The sequence below is a fragment of the Mesoplodon bidens genome, assembly GCF_964165515.1.
Source record: "Mesoplodon bidens genome assembly, chromosome: 16".
NCBI classification, from domain to species: Eukaryota; Metazoa; Chordata; class Mammalia; order Artiodactyla; family Ziphiidae; genus Mesoplodon; species Mesoplodon bidens.
The window spans coordinates 14,633,191-14,654,585 of NC_138173.1; the positions used below are offsets into that span (position 1 = coordinate 14,633,191).

At 38.6% G+C, this 21,395-nt stretch overlaps 1 protein-coding gene across 1 annotated transcript in view; it reads left to right on the plus strand.

Moving 5' to 3' along the window:
* LOC308630061 (uncharacterized protein C8orf34 homolog) overlaps nucleotides 1-21,395 on the plus strand; it is a gene marked incomplete at both ends in the record, with an annotated part of 332,109 nt that overhangs the window by 277,955 nt on the left and 32,759 nt on the right. Inside the window, 1 exon segment of the mRNA XM_081258441.1 lies at nucleotides 19,133-19,180. Within this exon segment, the coding sequence (XP_081114567.1) occupies nucleotides 19,133-19,180 (48 nt within the window).

The window sequence follows — 21,395 nt, forward strand, 5'->3', positions numbered from 1 at the left end:
ATTGAAATAGTCCAACAGGGTACCATTCAGTCAGTCAGCAAATATTTACAAGGTGTCTGCTGGAAGCCAAGCACTCTGATAGCACTAGGGACGTCTGGGATGAGTCTCAGCCTTTGTCCTTCAGGGGCTTCCGGTCTGTGTGCAGAGATCACAAAATGATGAGCTCTTAGGCCAGCACGCTGTGATGGCAGTAGGGAAAGTCACAACGGCAAGGGTTTCATAGAAACAACAAAACCGGCTCACTTTTTCCCCCCATGTGGACTTGTTTGGTTTTCTTCTGTTGGCTCAGGAATTTCTGGTATCCCCAACCTTTGTATTAGAGCAGCAAATTCCTGAGCTAACCTAGAGTAAGGACAGTAACACAGAGTGGGCTTTTTTACGAAATCGAATTCAAGCCATACTCCTTAGCCAGCAGTTGATATGCTGGGACTGTCAGGCTGGAATATCCTCTCCTGAAACAAGGGGTATATGAACATATTTACAATAGTTCTGCAAATTCAGGGAGTATAGCATCATTATTAAGAGCTATCTATCTTTAATTGAGCTTTTCAAGTCTGCTAACTTTATTCCAAGTTATAAGGGATTGTGGCAGCTTGCTATCTGCGTGGGAACCTGGGGGCCTTTCAGAGCTACACTTCTTTGCACTCCAAGCAGAGATAATGTAGAACATGCAAATTATGCCTAGGCTTATTTTCTTGTACTGTTCTTATAGGCTCACCCATTTAAGTATTGGATTATATTTGATAGGTACGCTTCGTTAACAAATGGTCATGGCTTTGCTCAAAGGTGGAAAGTTGTTCTAAACTCAGCAGTAAAGGCTATCGAACTTATACTTACTTTTCCTCTGATTATTGGCAACATTGGCACAGCTATCACTTTGCTGTTATTCCATACAATAATGATAAAAATAAAAACTAATTATTTTAGCTTTAACTATTTGCATTTCCAAGAAGAATGCCAGAGCTTTTGAAGAAGTCATGATTTTAAAAATTCTATATAGACATATACATATGTACATGTACATATTACACAGACTATATTCCTCTTAACCATTCTAACCAAATATTTGCATATGTGGAACTAAATTCATATGTTTTTACCCATTATATACACATCCATTTTACTTAAGGGAGGAAAAACATTAAATTATTAGAGTAATTTAAAATTAACATCTACTAACTTTACAGGAAAATACTTCACCCTCACTTAGGTAAATACAACCAAGGAGGGTCTAGCCTTCCTTTGTACAGAAGGAGTGAAAATTAGAAAAACGTAATTTGGAGTTTCCTTGTTCACCTCACATGCACCACTACCTCCACTGTCTTGACTTCTCGCAGTGTGGAACTTTAGTAACTAGTCAGCCAGAAGTGAGAGCTCCCCCAACATTAAACTCTCAAAAGACTCCTTGGTTGTCATAGAATTACAGAGTATGAATGAGCACCTTGTTCATATGTATTGTGTCTATTGAATATACATATATATGTGGGAATAAATAAGTGGTATCTTTTTTTTTTTTTTTTTTTTTTTTTGTGGTACGCGGGCCTCTCACTGTTGTGGCCTCTCTCGTTATGGAGCACAGGCTCTGGACGCGCAGGCTCAGCGGCCATGGCTCACAGGCCCAGCCGCTCCACGGCATGTGGGATCTTCCCAGACCGGGGCACGAACCCGCGTCGCCTGCATCGGCAGGCGGACTCTCAACCACTGCGCCACCAGGGAAGCCCCTAAGTGGTATCTTTATTTGACTATTCCTGGAAAATACAGAGAAACTTATCTTTTATTGTTCTGAATCCCATTCAGGTTATCTTGTTGGTATGGTCTGAATGTTTGTGTCCCTCCAGAATTCAAATGTTGAAATTTGAATCTAGTATCCAGTGTGATAGTATTAGGAGGTGGGGCCTTTAGGGGTGATTAGGTTATAAGGGTGGGACCCTCATGAATGGGATTAATGCCCTTATAAACAGACCCAAGAACTCTGTTGTCCCTTCGACCGTGTAAGAGTACAATAAGAAGAGGGCCCTCTTCTGCAACCCAAAAGAGGGCCCTCACCTGAACATGCTGGTACCCTAATCTTTAGCCTCCAGAACTGTGAGAAATGAATATCTGTTATTTCTAAGACACTCAATCTATGGCATTTTGTTGTAGCAGCATGAATGAACCAAGATGCTTATAAGTGCACATTTGTTCTAAACTGTTGAATTCTTAAGTAAGATATTGAGAGGATTGACAGATAAAAAGCTGTTAGAAAATGATTTGGTATAGCATTGGAACAATATGCTATACTGACCTTCTAGGATTAGTGCATTCATTCATTCAACACACATTTATTGAGCATCTTCCATTGAAAAGCTCTGCGTGAGGTACTCAGAATCTGGAAATGAAGGATATACCTCTTGCCATTAAAGAGTTTGCAGTATAATGGGAAAGGAAGTTGAATGACCAGATGTTTGTAAGAGCACAGAAATGCTCTGACATATGTATACACAGCATGCACATGAGAGGGGGAGGTATCTGATGTAGCCTGCAGGGTGAATAGTGATCAAAGACAAGCTTCCAGCTGAAGGTGGCCTCTGGGTTGATGGCTAACTGCGCTACAGTAAGTCCCCTACGTACGAATGAGTTCCTTCTGAGAGCACGTTGGTAAGTCCAATTTGTTCATAAGCCCAACAAAGTTAGCCTAGGTACCCAACTAACCCAATCAGCTATACAGTACTGTACTGTAATAGGTTTATAATACTTTTCACACAAATAATACATAAAAAACTAGCAAACACAAAAAATAAAAATATTTTAAATCTTACGGTACAATACCTTGAAAAGTACAGCAGTACAGTACAACAGCTGGCATCCAGGGGCTGGCATCGAGTGAACAGGCAAGAAGAGCTACTGACTGGAGGAGGGAGAGGAGGTGGGAGACGGTAGAGCTGAAGGATCGTCAGCAACAGGAGATGGAGGGCAAGCTGCAATTTCACTCACGCCTGATGCTGACGGCACAGGTTCTGGTTCCTTGTTGGATTCAATTCTATCTGCCCTCTTGGAAAAATGATCCAAGGATGTCTGGGTAGTAGTTCTTTTTTTCTCATCATAGATGACTTGGTAGCACTGGATTGCATTCTGCACAGCTGCTGCAACCTTCGTGTACTGTTCTACATTCGGGTCCTGTGCCTCAAAAACTAACAGTGCCTCCTCAGATAAAGAAAATCCCCTTGCCACTTCCTGTGTCATGAATCTCTTCAGTTCTTCAGTTACTTTTTCTTCCCCTTGTCTCTCTTTGTCCTTTCTCTGGGCCTCCAACTCCATCAGGTCCTCGTTAGTAAGCTCCTCATGTTGCACAGCAAGGAGTGCAATGAAGTCGTCCTCTTGCAGATCTAGCTTGAAATAAAGATACTGTACTACTGTACTCTATACAGTACTGTACAGTAAAGTACACAAAAGCACAACCACTTGTAGAGGATGAACTCATGTGACAATGTATGCCAGACAGCTGAACTAACTTACGTGATTGGACATGTAAATGCATGTTCGCATCTTCGAAAGTTTACAACTTGAAGGTTTGTATGTAGGGGACTTAGCACTAGGAAAAAGGAGAGGGCAGTTGGCTTGAGAGCCCACATGCAGTTCAGCACACCTGGAGAATTAGATGAGGGAAGGGGTGTAGGTAGGGTGAAAGCCATGATGTTGGAGTCCCGGGTTGTAATCAAAGTAGGAATGATTTATTGAGTGCCTAACACTGTACTTTATAGATATTACCCCAATCTTTCAATTGAAAACATTTTTAATTTTTTATTCTCTCTTCACAACTAAAGAAAGAGAAACTTGGGGACTCTAGGTGACTTGAACCAAAGTCCTTGTGCCTGGTGTGTGACTCACACACAAAAAAAATTCAGATCCAATCTTGTCTCCAAAGCCAATACTCTTTCTTCTGATTTGGGGACTTGGTTCCCAGGAATGTTGAGTGGCATGTTTATATCCTGAAAGCCTTGAAGAGACACTAAATGATTCCAACACTTGCCTTGCCTACTTCTCCTGGCAGAAATGAACTAATTTCTCTGGGCATGGAGTTTTTGCAATATTATTTACTTGAATGGGTTCACTGTCCATAATAATAATTACACTCAGGTTTAGTGTAAATAATCTATTGGGCTGGCCCTGGATTAGCAAAACCAAGAAGTAGAAAATATCGGCATAACGTAATTGAAAGAGAACTGGATTAGGAATCCAAGTGGGAGCTTAAATCAACCTCTGTCATGTTTAAGCATTTAATTTGACTAAAGCAATGGTTGATTTCGTTCTCTGTCTTCTAGAAAGATCATAGGCTTCAAGAATATAGGATTCAAGACCCAGCTCTACTTTGGAATTTTCTGAGTCTGTTTCTTCATCTGTAAAATAAAGATAATTGTTTCACAGGAATATTGTGAGGATTGAGTACAGACATATATGTGCTTGGTCTATAGCAGCTGTTAGATAAAGGCCATCTTCCTTTTCTTTATTCAGACAACACTGTCAAAAGCAAAACTAACTATTAAAGTCTTTACTACCTCATTGTCCTGAATTAAATGCAACAGGGTTATAACTGTTGGAAACAAAAGTCGTTCTAATTCTATCTCTTTAGTACCAATCTGCCTCAGCTTAGATGCCCAACTTTGGAACTTTAGGAAGCGATCAAGTTTCCTAAGGGTAGGAAATGCAACAGAAGTTCAATATAAGAAGACTGTAAGGCAACTTTTTCCTCACTGAGGAATTCCTTCTCTAGCCCACTGCCTGATCTTGCCCCCAAGATTTCAGGCAACAGCTCTTCCCTGAAACCTCCTGCTCCAGCCCATATTTCATTACTGCTCTAGAAGAATGTCTCCTCATTTTGAGAGAAAATCTGTCTCCATGAAACTTTCATCTATATGCCCTAATTTTGCTCTCTGAAACAGGAAAGAACTCTAATTTCCTCTCCATCTTTTAAATCTTCAGTGAGTTAAATATCTCAATCAGTCTTTAAGTCTTCCATCCTTCTGATGAAAATTAAACAACTTCTTCAACCATGACTTACGTGACCTTTTTTCTAGACCAATCTCCATTCTAATCACTTTTCCTTCCAACACACCAAACTTGAACACAATACTCTCAGTTGATCACAATGTACAATTCAACTATGAACAGCCTGGAAGAGTTGACTGTGCTTTCATTAATGATGCTTACTATTGAAATAGCTTTCTAGTAGCTTCCACTGAATTGCTGGTACACGCTAAAGTTGTTGTTACCTAAAATTCCCATCTTTTTTTGTATGAACTGCTATCTGGCAATGTTTCTATAATTCTATATTTACTTGTTTTTTAAAGTGTAGTAGAGTATTTTACAATTATTTTCATTGGGTTAGTTTCAGCTTCTGGACTATTTGAAGATTTATTGCATGCATTGTTTTAACTCATTTGCCCTTGAAGCTCTTTCTCCCCTACAAAAGTGGCCAACATTTGCTTCCACTCACCTCCTTGGCTGGGGCACATTCTGCTTGATTGTACGTGGCGGTCAGCCCCGAGTCTGGTGTTCTGCCAGATGGGTGATTAAAGAGTCTCCCAGTATTCTAAGGCAAAACTCTGTGTGGCAGGTGCCTTGATTAGCTTGATTTGTGTCGTCTCTGAGCTTCAAAGGACATTCTACAAGAGTCAAGAGAACTGTTTCCCAGGAGACTCGTGATCTTTAAAAATACTGAGGCTGCTTTTTCGTGACTTGGCTTTATTAAACTGATATATTTAACTAACTGGCAGGGACCAAAAGATGAGTTACATTTAACTTCTCACCTGCAATATTGCTCTGGGTCAGAGACAGGGCTAAATAGTTTGGCTCTGAAGTTCATTGTCAAAGCGTATCCAGGATTTCAAGTGTTTATCTCAATTAACATTGAGAGTGTATAAAATTAGGCTACACGTGTTATAAGAATTATGTTTTTCTCTTGAAATTTCTGGCTTTTAGATTGCCAGACCTGGCAGGAAATCTTTCTGTCTCCTCTGCTTCTGATCCTAGCTGTTTTCATAAAATGCAAACACATGCAAAACCGTTGTAAAAACCCTCAATGTTCAGTCATGTTCAGTAAGACTTCAAAAGATGTTTGCTTTGAACTTGGTTCTAAAGATGGGCATACCTTCATGAGAATGGAAGATATCTTCTTACTCTCTATGATGTGGTTTGGCCCTTTTCAGGGCCCCAAAGTTAGCTTTGTTCTGTAAGGCACATTAAATTCACTTTTTTGGACTAGGAATTAACATGGATATTTCTTCCTATAGAACATCTTGGGGCTCTAGTTCCCAAAGGGACGACGGTTTTAGACCATAAAGGGAAAACTGTACTGCATCAGAGAGACTTGGGACAGCATCGCGAGCTCCACACTCTGTGCCTGGTCTTCGATTTAATGAAGCATTTGAATTGTGGTTCCTTAGGTTTTTGGCTGTTAGGTGATCCATACAAACTCTGGTACCATTCCGTAGTTTACAGAAATGTGAGACTAGGCTGATGGGGTGTAGTACACCTGTAGTTAGCAGAGTACGATTGCAAAGATACCTTCTGTAGACAGGTTTTCCGCATCTTTTCCTACTTGGTTTTCTTTCCAAGTTTCATCCAACTTCCGTGGTAATCACACTGCAGAACACTCTGCCTGTCCTAGAGAGAACCTTTGCCATTGATCTCTCCTCAGATAGACAGCTGTAGCTGATGGGACTGAGGTCTCTTTTTGATAGGCAATTTCATGGAATCTCACTCCTTTATCATTATTCTTATATTCTATCTTTATTTTTGTTCATCTCTGTTTTGGGGCCATTATCCAACTCAAAACAAACATAGTCAATTTTTAAAATGTCTTTCTCTAGTCCATATTTGTTCTTTATTTTCCGTGGATCCTAAATAGATCTAAAATGTGACCTTTCCCCCATCTCTTGCTATGAGAATCTCCCTGATTCTGTCATTTCTGAAATATTCAAAACTTTTACCCAAAGTCTTTGTCTGTCTATACTTCTTACCACATCTTCTACTATCTTTTGATTATTTAGCACTTTGAATTAGAAATGTATGCCTTTGGGACTTCCCTGGTGACGCAATGGTTGAGAGTCCGCCTGCCGATGCGGGGGACGCGGGTTCGTGCCCCGGTCTGGGAAGATCCCACATGCCGCGGAGCGGCTAGGCCCATGAGCCATGGCCGCTGAGCCTGGGCGTCCGGAGCCTGTGCTCCACAACAGGAGAGGCCACAGCAATGAGAGGCCTGCGTACCGCAAAAAAAAAAAAGGGGGGGGGGAGAAATGTATGCCTTTTGTAATAATGCTTATTCATTCTATAAATATTTGGGAGTGATTTTTAGATGCCAAACCCTGCACTAAATATTATAGACAGTAAAGAATTAGGTGTGTTTACTGTCAGACAGTCTCAGTGCTGTCTTAGACAAGCCCAGGGCTGTGCCCCTCTGCATGGGGTAAGGAGCTTATGGGGTCAAGGTAACATGTCCACCTGGAGTCTGACCATGTGCTAATTACCAGGATCCTGGAATCTGCTGCCCAAATTATCCCAAACCCACTTCCTGGACCTGCATGGTCCCCTTTCCCTAGTTAATCCTTCCCGAGAGCTTAGTTCTAGGCCTGAGGAGTGGACGAGAGACAGACATTTGGGGAGGGTGTAAACAAGCTTGGAGATGCAGGCAGGGGTAGCCTCACATGTGCTCACAAAGACCTGTGTGATGCAGTGGGTCAAACAGGGAGAAGAGGGGCCAAAGGGTATAGGACTGGGGTCAGTGCTGCCTTCCCGCTCTCCCTATTTTGCCAAGTTAAGGTGCAGAACTTGAAGGAATACAAGAATTCTGAATTTGAAGCTGGCTTGCCAAGCCTGATTGAAAGTCAGAATATAATGTATGAAATAGTTTGTTGGCAGCGTGGACCTGTTTGACCTCTTGCTTCAGGCCCTGCAAATGTGAACGGTGGGTCTGTGGAGCTGACAATGTAAGAGAGACTACTTCAGGCCAACGCAGTCAGTGTGGCAAACTCGCTAATTGTAGGGGGGTCATGGGAACACACAGCAGGCGGGATGGGGGCAACACGAGCACGCGGGTCAGGGCAGTCCTCCTGGAGCTGTGGCACTGAACTTAGACATGCCACGAGTAGAATCTTCCTAGGTGGCATCAAGAAGAGGGCACAGGGCTTCCCTGGTGGCACAGTGGTTGAGAGTCCGCCTGCCAATGCAGGGGACACGGGTTCGTGCCCCGGTCCGGGAAGATCCCATATGCCACGGAGCGGCTGGGCCCATGAGCCATGGCCACTGAGCCTGCGCGTCCGGAGCCTGTGCTCCGCAACGGAAGAGGCCACAGCAGTGCGAGGCCTGCGTACCACAAAAAAAAAAAAAAAAAAAAAAAGAAGAGGGCACAAAGGGCTGCACAAAAGGATGGCAGAGGAGGGAAGGAAGGACAGGAGGAAGAGAGGGAAGGAGATGGAGAGACACAGAGAGAGAGCCACGGAGTGTTGGAGGGCCTGGAAGTTTTTCAGTATGACTGCAGTATTGGGAGGTCAGGAGCAAAGTTGTGTTACGGGTGCTGTCTCACGCCCTTTTCTCAACAATTCATTTCTCTTGACTTGTGTTACTTGCTTCTTTCTCCTTCTGATGTCCAAGGTTTTTTAAAGTCCCTTTTATCTCACCGTCAGTCAACCTTCCATTTACCCTTGAATTTACTGCTGAAGATGTATTGATACATGAAGCCCTTCAATAATTACCGGTCATTGAAAGTGCAAGATTCTTTTCATGAAAGTGACACAAAAACAGGAATAGATTAAAAGTAGCATCTGACTTCCTCATAGTTAGGTTCCCTTCTCAGCTATATTGTTAAAGAATTAAGCATATTCCTAATTTTCCTACCTTAAATAGTATAAGGTTGGTTTTCTCTGTCTTCCATTTACTAAAAACCTCCTAAAACTAGTACTAATACTTATTATCCTTATTAATAATGATGACAGCCAGGGTTCTATTCTTGTGTTCTATGCTTTACAGACATTATTTCATTTAAGCCTCACAATAACCCATGAGGCGCCCAGGCTGTTATCACCATTTACAGATGCAGAAATTGGGACCCAGGAAAGTTGTGTAACTTGCCCAGTGCACATGAACATAAATGGCAGAACGGAGTTATGAACCCTTATTTGCTTGACTCCAAAACCTGCACTCCTGCCTCTTTAGGATGTCGCCACCTTTTGCCACTTCCTGACAATACATGGAATCGAGGCCAAGTCTTAGTCCAGTGACCAGCCCACACTAAGTCCATATTAAGCAGAAGAAATAACTGTAGTACATTCAACACAGGTGGTGAGTTGGGACACACTCGTGCGAATTGCCTTTTCAAATTATCCTAGAGACTATAGGTAAACCTTCAGAATTAGTATTGTGCTACTTTGAATGAGTTAACAACCCCCTTTATCTTCCCCTCCAAGTCACTCCTTATTTAGTTAGAGGTCACCTCTTTTTCTTGGAAAATTGATTATGATTCTACACATTTCCCCCAAGCCTGTCACAACTCTCCTAGTGACACTGTTTATGACATGAGCTGCCAAGTTTTTGACAGGCTAGATAATGTAAACTCATGCGTTTCATTTATTTGGTTTGAACTAAGTAATACTCATGTAATGCTGCGGATGTCATTCTCTTTGGACCACTTAAAGAATCAATTAAATTTTTTTTTAAATTAGCCCTTTTCAAATAAATGTGTTAAGGATTAAAAATACACTTTTAAATGTACTTCTGCATTATTACTTCCTGCATTGATTTACAAGTCAGCGAAAAAGACTTTTTCTTACAAAGTTTAAATTATTCTGTAGCCCTTTAATGTGTATTAAAAAATGCAGAGGTGTCTGAAATGTGAAACTGGTCTTTTTTGTTGTTGAATTAAAAAATCAGAGACATATGTTAAAAGAAACCAGCACAAAATTATTTGTGTCCATGCATCTGTTAAAGAAACATGTTTCCCTCAATGTAGAGAAATGCCGAGGATTGTTACTTATCTGAAGCACTGATCTTTTTTTTTTTAATTAAGGAAACGTGGATGGAGAACAAGAGAGACATAAAAGTCTTGGTATTTCATGAGCCTTGGGTATCGGTTTTCTTGCAGGCTCCCATCGGTTTTCCCAACTGTGAGTCACAGTGCAGGAAGTTGGTCACCTTAGCCATTTAGGCATTTGGCAAAGACACAGGTTAATTTAATTTTAAAAGAATACATTGTATGTTTAGTTTAAATTATGAGGCTGACATTCATTTTTCACTGACCTCAGAGAATTTATACAGGTACTTTACAGATTCTCAGGTGACATCTATTGATTTTTTAAAAAGCTTAATGGAACAGAATTTAAAGGCTTAATTATTTCAAATGGTAAAAATCAAAATTGCCAACTGATTTTTATTAGGTCACTGTTATAATTAGATCAGCTTAAGATTGAATCAGAATGGTAAGAGTGTCCTTTAACTACTTTTCTAGATATATAACCAATAATTACCTCTTTACAGAGACCAAAAGATTTAGATCAAGGGGGGATTGATATGTGACCGTGTAGATATAGCCAACAATAAATAGAGCATTATAACATTTCACTCTAATTTTTTAAGAGTTTCATTTGGACCTTACAGTTATGCCTGTAACACTACAGTTTAATATTAGAAATGGCTATCTGTTTATTTTTAAATGTCTTTTTATTACAAAACACAAATATAGAAAATCACCCAAATGAAATGTATGGCTTACTTTTATAATGAGAGTATTACTCAGGTCAAGAAATAAAACTTTGCCAGACACTGGAGATGGCCTTTCAGTATGCCCTTTCCCAATCACAACCTCTGCCTCTCCCCACAAATAAAAATTATTCTTTTATAATAATCAACTTGCACTTTAAAAATAGCTTTATCACCTAAATATGCATCTCTTGACACTATTGTTAACCTTGCCAACTTTCAAAAATCAGATATGTGTTTAAGTCTCTTTTAAACTCCACTTCTTGCATTTTCTTTTAAACTCCATTTCTTGCATTTTCTTACAATTTATCTGTTAAAGAAACCTGGCCATTTGACCTGCCAAGTTTTCTGCAGTCAGAATTTTGCTAACTTCATATTCTTGGTTCAACATGTCCTTCAGTTCTCTGTTTTTTCCTGAAATGTATCCAGAAACTGGATAAAGCTCCGCTTTGGCATGACTCTAGGAGACACTTAATATATGGTCGTTTCCCATGCTGTCATCTTAGCAGCCATAGATGCTCAATGCCAATATTTATGTATACATTGGTAGTTGAAAAGTGGTGATATTTTAATTTCATCATTTCTTTTGTATTTATGTGTTGGAATACTTTTGCTGAGAGACCCTTTCTCTCAGTTACTATGTGATTGGCCAGTAATACAGTTCTCTTAAGAAAGGCAGGATATGTGCTTGATTTCTCTCCTTTACTTGCTAGTTTTCAAGATGATGAATAGGATACCTAATATCTTCTGAAGATAAACAATACTTTCTTTAAACTTATTTGGTAAGTTTCAAGGCATGGCAATTATTGTCATTGCTAAAGCTCAAACGGTTCCATCTTTGGCATGAGGACTTCTCCACGTTTGTTTATGGATCATTCCGTCATGCCCCTGGTAGTCTCTGATAGCCTGATTGCTCTTGGGTAGTTCAAGATGCTCCAAGCTAATGTTGTGTGTATCCTGTCCCAAATATGGAGTCAGTCCTTTTTTTTTTTTTTTTTTGAAAAGCCCTAGTTTCTTTTAGTGAGAAATGGTCTTTCAAGACCACAGTTTGGACACCAGTGATACTCATTACTACTGGATACTGGATTGATCATTATTTCCAGCCCCTTTGGGTGGACAGTTAGTTCACATTGATACTTTCAATTCAAATTAGAGAATACCAAGACTTAAATTTAACCCATTTTCTTATATCTTTATCTCCTTTTTTCCATACCAAGAATTCTGATTCTCAATGATAAAGGCAATGTTGTAATTAAAATGTTCCATAATAACTCATTTGTCTTATTCCATATTCTATACAGGGGTCTCAGGATAAAAATATCAATCCATCTACCAATACCAATACTGAAAAAATGCATTTGCTTTCTCTAATCTCATCCAACTTGTTAATAGTTGTACCAAATCCACATTGTCAGAGTATATAGCCAATGCATAACATATTCTCTGCTTTTCAACTGTCATGTGGTCTTAGGACAGGTAACTCTATAGTTAATGTTCGCCATCTGTTCTTAGATCTCGGCATTTTAGTTTTCTGAAGTTCATTCTCCATTAGATTACTGGGCTCACATCTTCTTTCCTTCAGTATTTTAAGTATATTACTTCATTTTTCTACTGTACTAAATCACTGCTGTTAAAGTCTAATGATAATCTAAATACTTTCCCTGTATAAATCATGCAATATGTTTTTCTAGATGCCCAAAGGACATTTTTTCTTTAAAATACAATGAATTTACTAGAGTATATCAGTCTGGCTCACTATTGCCAGGTATGCAGTGCAATATGTAATTTCTTTTATTATTATTTCAGGGAAATTTTCTTGAATTATAACTTTTTGCGTCAATTCTGTTCCCTTTCTTTTGTTTTCTGCCTTAAGGTCTCCTATTTTCTGTGTATTTTGTCTTCTCTGCTTCTCTTCAATATTTATCACTTTCCCTAAAATCCTTTAAAAAATATCTTTCTGAATTTCTTTTTGATTTTAAAATTTTCTCTTATTCACCTTCTAGTTCTTTTATGACATTATCTGTTGTGTTTGTTTATTCTTTTGTCTGTCCTATTTTAGTCTTTATTTCTGAAAGTTTTTTCAAAAAAAAACTTCTCTTTCCTAAACTCTGTATCTCATTTTATTTTATTTTTATTTTTATTTCTTTATTTTTTTTGGCTGTGTTGGGTCTTCGTTTCTGTGCGAGGGCTTTCTCTAGTTGCGGCAAGCGGGGGCCACTCTTCATCGCGGTGCGCGGGCCTCTCACTATTGCGGCCTCTCTTGTTGCGGAGCACAGGCTTCAGACGCGCAGGCTCAGTAGTTGTGACTCACGGGCCTAGTTGCTCTGCAGCATGTGGGATCTTCCCGGACCAGGGCTCGAACCCGAGTCCCCTGCACTGGCAGGCGGACTCTCAACCACTGCACCACCAGGGAAGCCCCTCTCATTAGATTTTTTAAAGGCCAATTTTATATATTTTCAGTATTATGAAAATAATTATCCATAACACTGGTTTAACAAAATAGTAAAAATATACTTACGAATACATAGTTTTCATATTTCAAGGTGAAAGTTCTATTCAATAGCTACTTACAAATCCTAAGTAATCAGCAATTTCTTCAGTGTCTTTATTGCACATTCAATAATACTATCTACTTGCTAATTTTAAAAGTGAGTTCTCTCTTTTATCTCATTATTTATAAGCTTTATGATTTTATAGTCTCTGTGTAGATCCAGAGCCAGCTAAGACCTACAAATTGTTTGTTTGCTCATTCATTCTTCAAATATTTAGTTTTCATCTATATTGCCCAGCCCTGTACAAGGACTTGGGAAGCAAAATTGAATAAAAACAATTTTTGCCCTTCAACAACTTAGAGTTAAACGGGAAAGACAGAGAAAGTAGCCAGTGGTTGTAATAGGGTGTGATATGTGTTTTGGTAAAGATACGCATACAGTCAAAGGACCATGTGAAGATTTGAGTGATGGGGCCAGGGGAGAAGACAGGAAAACTCACAGGTGAGTGGATCAATGAAGATATACACATTTACAGAATAATAATCCTGCACTTTACAGTTGTATAACTCTGAAGCTTTCAGAACTCTTTCACATTCACTATCCAACGTGAAACAGCACTGTGGTTCTGAAACAACCTTATATATGAGGAAACCCACCTTCAGAAGACACATTGTGACTTTCCAAGATCTTATGGCTGACAATTTGCTGTTATTGGTACAGTGAATAGTTCAAGGTCATATGGATTTTTTAAAAGTCAATTAACCAATAATATATATCTCAGTCTATTTTATGTCATTGCAATTAAAAATGATTAACACTAGCCATCCATCCTACAGCTCTACCCTCTCATCTTGTCCCTTCTCCTATTCAATATCCATTCATAAAAACTACCACTCTCCTAAATAGGGAGCCTGTCATTACTGGCATTGCACTCCCATATTATATACGTGGGAAGAAAAGAAAAGAATAAAATGCTTTTTTTTTTTTTTTGGCAACTGAACAGCCACTTTTCAGAAAATAACAAGGAACGCTAAAATGCCTTAAGATTTGACATTATTAGTAATAGTCATTAGTTCCATAATTGCTCCTGCCTTTTTTAATTGTTTTAAGTTAAGTCTCTAAGGCAAGGGCATTATCACTAAAGGAACTATTTAGCTTAACATGAAAACATTGGAAGAAAAATGTAGATTGTTCTCATTTTAATTTAAAAGCTGGTTATGTGCATAGGGATTGAGTGTTATTTGTCCCTTTTGAGAGGGCAAATTTGGCTTCTGATCACACCTTAGGTTGCTGATTACTGGTACAGATGTAACCTACAGCAGCTGTGGAACTTAAAGGTAGAGTAAGATCATAACATCTCTTAAAATGCTACTGTCTTTTAGCCCTTAGCAATGCTAAAGCAGTCAAGTGTTCTCTCTACTGGATAAAGGTGTCATTTTCAGAGAAAGATGGTCTGCACTGGTGCTCTAATTGTTCATGAGATTGTGAGCAAAGTTTCAGAAAAAAAAATTTCAACAGTATGAAAAGACTTTGGGGCCAATTAGAAACAGCATCTGTTTATATATGTAAGTGTGAAAACTCAAGTGTAACTATTAATTTATTGACTACATCAATGATCTAAAAGACTTCTGAACTTTCCAAAACAATTTTGATTTTCTAAACTATTGCACCCAGTTTTTTACTAATTGGAAATAGATCACTGCTTATTCTCTTGGACATCAGTAGTAGTTGCCACCTATAAAGTTTGCTGGAGTTTGGAAAGCTGAACTTCAATCTATCTGTCATCTGTCTCAAATTCAGTAACCCTGTGTAATAATGCACTTAGAAAACACAACAGTATTTGTTTTTCTCTTTGGGATATGGGGATATGTGTATGTATACGGCTGATTCACTTTGTTGTACAACAGAAATTAATACAGCATTGTGAAGCAATTTTACTCCAATACAGATGTATATAAATAAATAAATTAAAAATAATAGAAAAAAGAAAATACAACAAGGAATTCCCTGGTGGTCCAGTGGTTAGGACTCTGCGCTTCTACTTAAGGGGGCCTGGGTTTGATCCCGCAAGCCTCATGGCATGGCAAAAAAACCCCAAAACGTGTAACCATTATATTAGCTGCTGTATTACAGGAAATTATAGTATAAAATTAGGAAATGGCACGATGTTAATATCTCTATATCTCAAAATGCAATACACATTTCAGTGCATAGTATATTGGTGGTTTTCATAGTAATACTTGTGGTTTCATATATTTGCTCTGTTGGGTCTGGACCCTTGCACAGAATTTTCCTTCTGCCTGGTATGAGTTCTCCTCCTTATTCAGCTCCTTCATCTGGCTAATTGACTGTCTTTAGGCCTAAACTTAAAAATAATTTCTGCAGGTTTTAATCCTTCTACTTTGACTCCTTCATCATCTGTATCCAATGCCTATAACAGTTCCCAGCACATAGAATTTCTCAAAACATGCCTGTTAAATAAATGAAAGAGTAGGTGCCTTTTCCTCGTATTTTTTCCTGTGGCACCTTGGGCTTACCTGTGTCAATTAACTTTTGCTCTGTATTCTAATAAGTTGTAGATCTGTTTTCTCAAGGTAAACTTTTTATGGTAGGGATCAGTTCTTATTCACCTCTTTGTCCCCAAGCCTAGTTAATTATGTGGCACACAATAGGTGCTTAATAAATACTTGTGGAATAAATAAGGGGGTGAAGTGTTATGGGTCCCTTAGGTTCAGAAATGCCCTGGCCATTCATATGGAGCTTCCATTCTTCTGTGGGTTCTAAGTACCACAGGTACTTCTTAAGAGAGTGTTGTCTGTATCAAGGTTATTGTTTAGTTTCATTTGAAAAAAAAGGTGGGAAGAAAGAACATTCTGGTGGAAGTAGGGTTCTCATGGAACTTCCTTTGAAGGAAATGAATACCAGAGGTCTTAGACATAAAATGTTAGAGAATAAATGTACCCTATATGCAAGTGCAAGTCTGTACGCATTTTGTCTAAAGATTAGTAAGAGGTGAACAGGAAATATTGGTTGAAACAAGAGCAGCCTGGTATGGTGGAAAATGGTGATGGATTCAGGAAAGTGTGGGTCTAGTCCTAGCTCAGTCTCTAGAATATGCCATCTCACTGAGAATGTTTCCTTAACTGGAAAAGAACTAGGGGAGCGACGATAACCTTCGTCTCGGACAGTTGTGATTCCACATCATATGTTAGGCAGTAATCATATCAGCCTCTTTTCTTTCTTTCTTTCTCTGAGTTTATATTTTATAATTCACATTCAAAACATTTTTATCTCAACCGTTGGTTATATTAAGATTCATGATAAGTGGAACCACATTTCAGGAAATTCCTTTTCTTCCTTTTTTTTTTTTTTTTTTTTTTTAAGGAATAGTTTCCATGTATTCTGCCCTTTCCCTCCTTCACACGCCCCTGTCTGCCACCCTTCTATCCCTTTTCTTCTCTGTTTTTCAAGGGAAATTGCATTTGGGCATTTTTGATTCATTTCCAGGTGATTAACAAACTATTATATTGTTAGAATGACTTGATATTTAAAATGCCAATTCTGTAAAGCTAAGAAAAGGATGACTGAAGTTGATAGCTTTGTGCTTTGGAATGGATTTTATTTCATTAGCACCACCAGTGGGGGAAGGAGGGAAAATCAGCATTTCAGCAGTGCCATGTTAGAAATGGGGAACCTGGGGCAGCCATGTTGAATCAAGCCTCTTGTCAGGGGCCATCTCTTCTGACCCCAAGGCTCAGAGATCCTGATGTCTGGTTCTTTTCTTTGTTCACTTGGCTCTGTGCCACATTGGTAATCCTCTCTGCAAAAGGTCCATTTCCTCTGCATTTTCCTCCTGGAGTCGTTTACTTTGTGTTCCTCATTCATCAGTGCCACCCATGTCAGTGATTTATGAAAGGTGGTCACAGCCAGACTCCGAGCTGTGTGGCCTTGGAAACAAATAGTGTTGTGTAGGTTGCTCCTTTTCTATGGTGTAGATATTGAAAAGGACCTGGCACTGTGGGAAAAAGAAAGCCTGTCGAGAAGCCCTGTAGTACACACAGTGCTTTAGTTATATCTGGTCATCAAGAAAACCCTCAGTCATCACCGGGTCTTGGCATAAGACTACAAGTATCCAGACATTTTGGGAAAACCACTGCACTCCAGAGCGAAGGAAAGGAATAGGTGTCTTCAGTGAGCACCCAGGGACTAGTCTGCAGCATCTCACTGCTGGCCCTCAGATGCTGGCCCTTCCAGAAAGCAGATCTGTTACTCCAAGCGGTTTGCCACTCATTCTCTTGCCCCTAGCAGCCCAGGCAAAGGGGATTATTGGCACAAATGGACTAGTTCTGTCACACAGAAGAGCCAAATTGGAAGAACCCACAGCATTCTTTCTGGACCAGTTGTCCAAATGAGGGGTGATAGCGTAGTTAGTTCAACTATAAAAAGCAGTTTATTTGAAGTAAGTTCCCAGCCCTCTCTGCATGCTTTGAGTTAAATTCCTCACAGTTTGGAGGATTTATATGGATTTGATATTTTCTAATAGTTTATGTTTCAGTTTAAGTAAATATAACTATCCTATCTCTTTCACTATCTTATCCATTGAAAAAATCCCACAAGATTGGAAGCATTTGGAAACATTTAAACTAGAGCATATTAATTTTTTGCTAGTGGAAACCATGATTTGTGAAAAAATATGACCACATCTGTGATTCCTAAGGAATCACAGAACTTTTTTCCTAGCTTAATTTTTGTTTTGAAGAAAAAGCATGTTTTTTTTTTTTTTTAACCCTCTGAAAGTGCTTTGGAGTATACATCACAATTTTTTAAAAAAAACTAAAGTAAATTTAATTTTTTGTTTTAGAATTTTCATTTCAGCAAGGTAGAAGAGTGTCAGGGTTGAATCCAGTCCCAGCAATGCCTTTTTTGGCTCCTGGGCTTTAAGCTCTTTAATCAGCAGCTCTGCCTTCAATTTCTTTATGGATCGAATTGACCTGAGGATGCCTTACCCTCAAATTGTAGTAAAAAACCAATCAAATAAGATCATGTCTATGAGAGCCTTGAAAAGTTAAAAAGGAGGGTCTTTGAAAAGTTATAGAAACAAATGTAAGCTTTATTCACACTTATTTAGTTATCTTTTAAATACATATGGTGTCCTAGAATTTATCATTTCGTATCTCAGAATTTATTTCCAAACGTTTCTGGCCATTAAGTATAAAAATATATCTTTTTCTAACTGAATCACTTTGCTTATATATATATATAACCTTTCCAGACTGACAAGTTGTTTGACAATTTTGACCACCAATGTTTAGATGAGTTTGCGATATCTGTTTAATTTGATGTTTTAAATTTCAGTGATTTAAAATCTCAGTGATTACTAGTGTTCAATGAAATGCTGGTAAAAGGCACAAATAACGGAGAACTTACTAATAACACACAAGTAAGGAGAGGAAGACTGGATATAAACATTCGGAAAAGGGCAGGCTAATGAGCTGTACTCTTTTCCATAAGTACTTTTAAGTCCCTGTGCTAGGTCTTCACACAGATTTATCAAATACAGAATTAGTGACTGTTTTCTTAATCTAATTTTAGGTGCATATTTATAAAGTTAATAACAGAAAATCTTATACTACACATTTAGCATTCTGTCCACCTAGCTCCACCAGGTGGTTATTTGTTTATGTGACCTAAAATTCACCTAAAAGATATATTGTTGCCTTGAAACAATTATTATCTCCTTCAGAGTGAGAATTTGCCAAACTGATAATCCCATAAGTACGAACGGAGATGGTGGAGGATAGTGAAGATTTGGTGTTGCTCCCAGGTTTCACTGCTCTTCATGACTCAGCTTCTTTCTTATTTTCTCTCTCCTTCTCTTGACTTTTTCCACCTCTCTTCCTCTTTGCCTCTAGGGAGAAGCCTCCAGTGGAGGACAGTCATTGAAAAACTACATGGAAGAAGTGAGTTTTAAGGTAGTCTTATAACATGGTCTGAAATCAGTCTATCATATAGGGTGAGACACTCACTTGGGCTTTCTCCATCTGTCTGTAGTGTTTCCAGTCATGCCCACAAAAACAAGACAGTAAATAATATGTTATCAGAATGGTGTTTTGTTCCTCCTTGGTCGGGGGAGCCTATAAATATGAATTTATCTTGAAAATGAAGGTAAAACTGTATAAACCTAAGGCTATCATAGATTTTCACTCACAAACATTTGTTGCTATCCTAGTAAATGAGAAACACATGTTTTATATTGGCCATGCACAAAATAAGATATGATCATTGCTCTTATGGAGAGAATAATCTGTACCAAATTGGCATTCATTCATGTGATACATGCTCATCAAGGATGTTATTCGCACAAGCCATTAAGCAAAGTGCTATCTTGACAATAAAAATGTCTGGCAGATTTTTGTTGCAAAACCATTTAGACTCCTGGTTTTATTTTGGAGATATCCAAGGGTTCTCTGTGTCTCAGGATGTGTCTTTGGGCTGTCTGCAAACTGTATTTGGGAACTCTCAGATAAGCCAGTGGACAGACTCCATAAAACTTGGTCTGAAGCCAAACCATAATGGTCACTGAATTAGCCATCTGAATCTGTTTCAGGTGAAGGAAACTGGAAAACAGTTTGACGGTGATATCATAGAAGTAGCAAATATTTGGTTTCACTATTGCTTCTCAGCAAGACAGAATCTGTTTCTCTAAATATTTTATTCTTTCATGCATGAATCCATTAAAAGACCATTTTGAGTGGCCTACTGAATGTAGTAGGTAGTCCATACATTTATTCAAAACACTGTACCCATACTTAAACTCACGCTTGCTTTCAAATATCACTTGGAGAGGAAAATCAGAGTGCGTAGCACCCCTTTAAGTCTCAAATCTCTGGTTTGCAGGCTTGTTTGGAGATGGTTGAAGTTTTACCAAAAGCACAATGGAGAAAGGGTAACAAAAGGAAAGAAAGGAAATAACTATGTAGATGGTCTCAGTTCAGATTAGAAAATCAAAATATATGGGGCAAAAAATTGGAGGGTTGCTGCACCAATTTTAAATTTCAATGTAATGGATTTGATGCAGAAATTGAGAAAAATACAGTCAAGAAATTAATGTTGCCCAAGGAGAGAAAGATACTATTTTCAATATGTACACCAATAGAACCTCCCTTTAGGATTCTGTAGTTGCCCAAGCCCTTGGCTAGCATTCCTCATTAGGGACTAGAGGTGGTAGGTCACCTCCACAAAAGGGGTACCTAATGCCTTTTGTCGTGTGTCCTGTATGGGTCTAGTACTTTGGAAGAAGAGGTGCTGGTACAGGGTATGGGCTGCATACGTGATAGAACTTTAAAAATGAGTCATTCTAATTTGGATTCTTATCCAAGGAAAAGATCCTTATTTTCTCCATCATTATACATGTGCAATCTAAACGTGCATGTTGTAAGCAATTGTAAATACTTAATGTGACAAGGTTGGGCATTTGTGCCTTTTCACTAGACGTGCTGGCAGGGCATCCCTCCTCAGTGTGGTCCTCTGACTAGGTAAGAAATGGGGGCTTGTAAGAAATGCCAAACCTCAGCACTCACACCAGATCCAAAGAATCAAAATTTGCATTTCTAACAAAATCCCTGTGTTATTCATAAACACCCTAAAGTCTGAGAAGCTCTACCCTGAAGTGTTCTTTCCAGTGCTATTTCTAGAAAGTAACTGCATTCTTCATGGAAAATCCCCAATTTTATAAATATAACATGGGTAAAAGGGAAATTCTTATTAATAAATTTATGAGTTTTATTTATTCATTTACTCTCAAAAATAATATTTTTGGTTGATTGGGGTATGTAATCTCTCTAGCTTCTGAGATTCATTACTGACTTTCAGTTTGAATTTATGACTATGTGTGAGCTGCCCAAGGTAAGCCTTTCCTTTCTAGGGGTTCAGTATCACATAGTATTTTTTTTTTCTAATATTGATTGATATTTAGATTTTAGCTCTTTTTAAAAGCAGTAAACAATCATCCTTTACAAAAAAACTAAGCATGATCTTAATTAATGAACTATTAGTTTATCGACAGTTGGTTTCTTTTTGCAGACATTAATGCATTTGGTCTTTAGGAAATATGTGTTCTAACTCTTCTCCGCTGGCAGTCCAAATATGTTAAGAATGTGAACCATAAAAGGATAG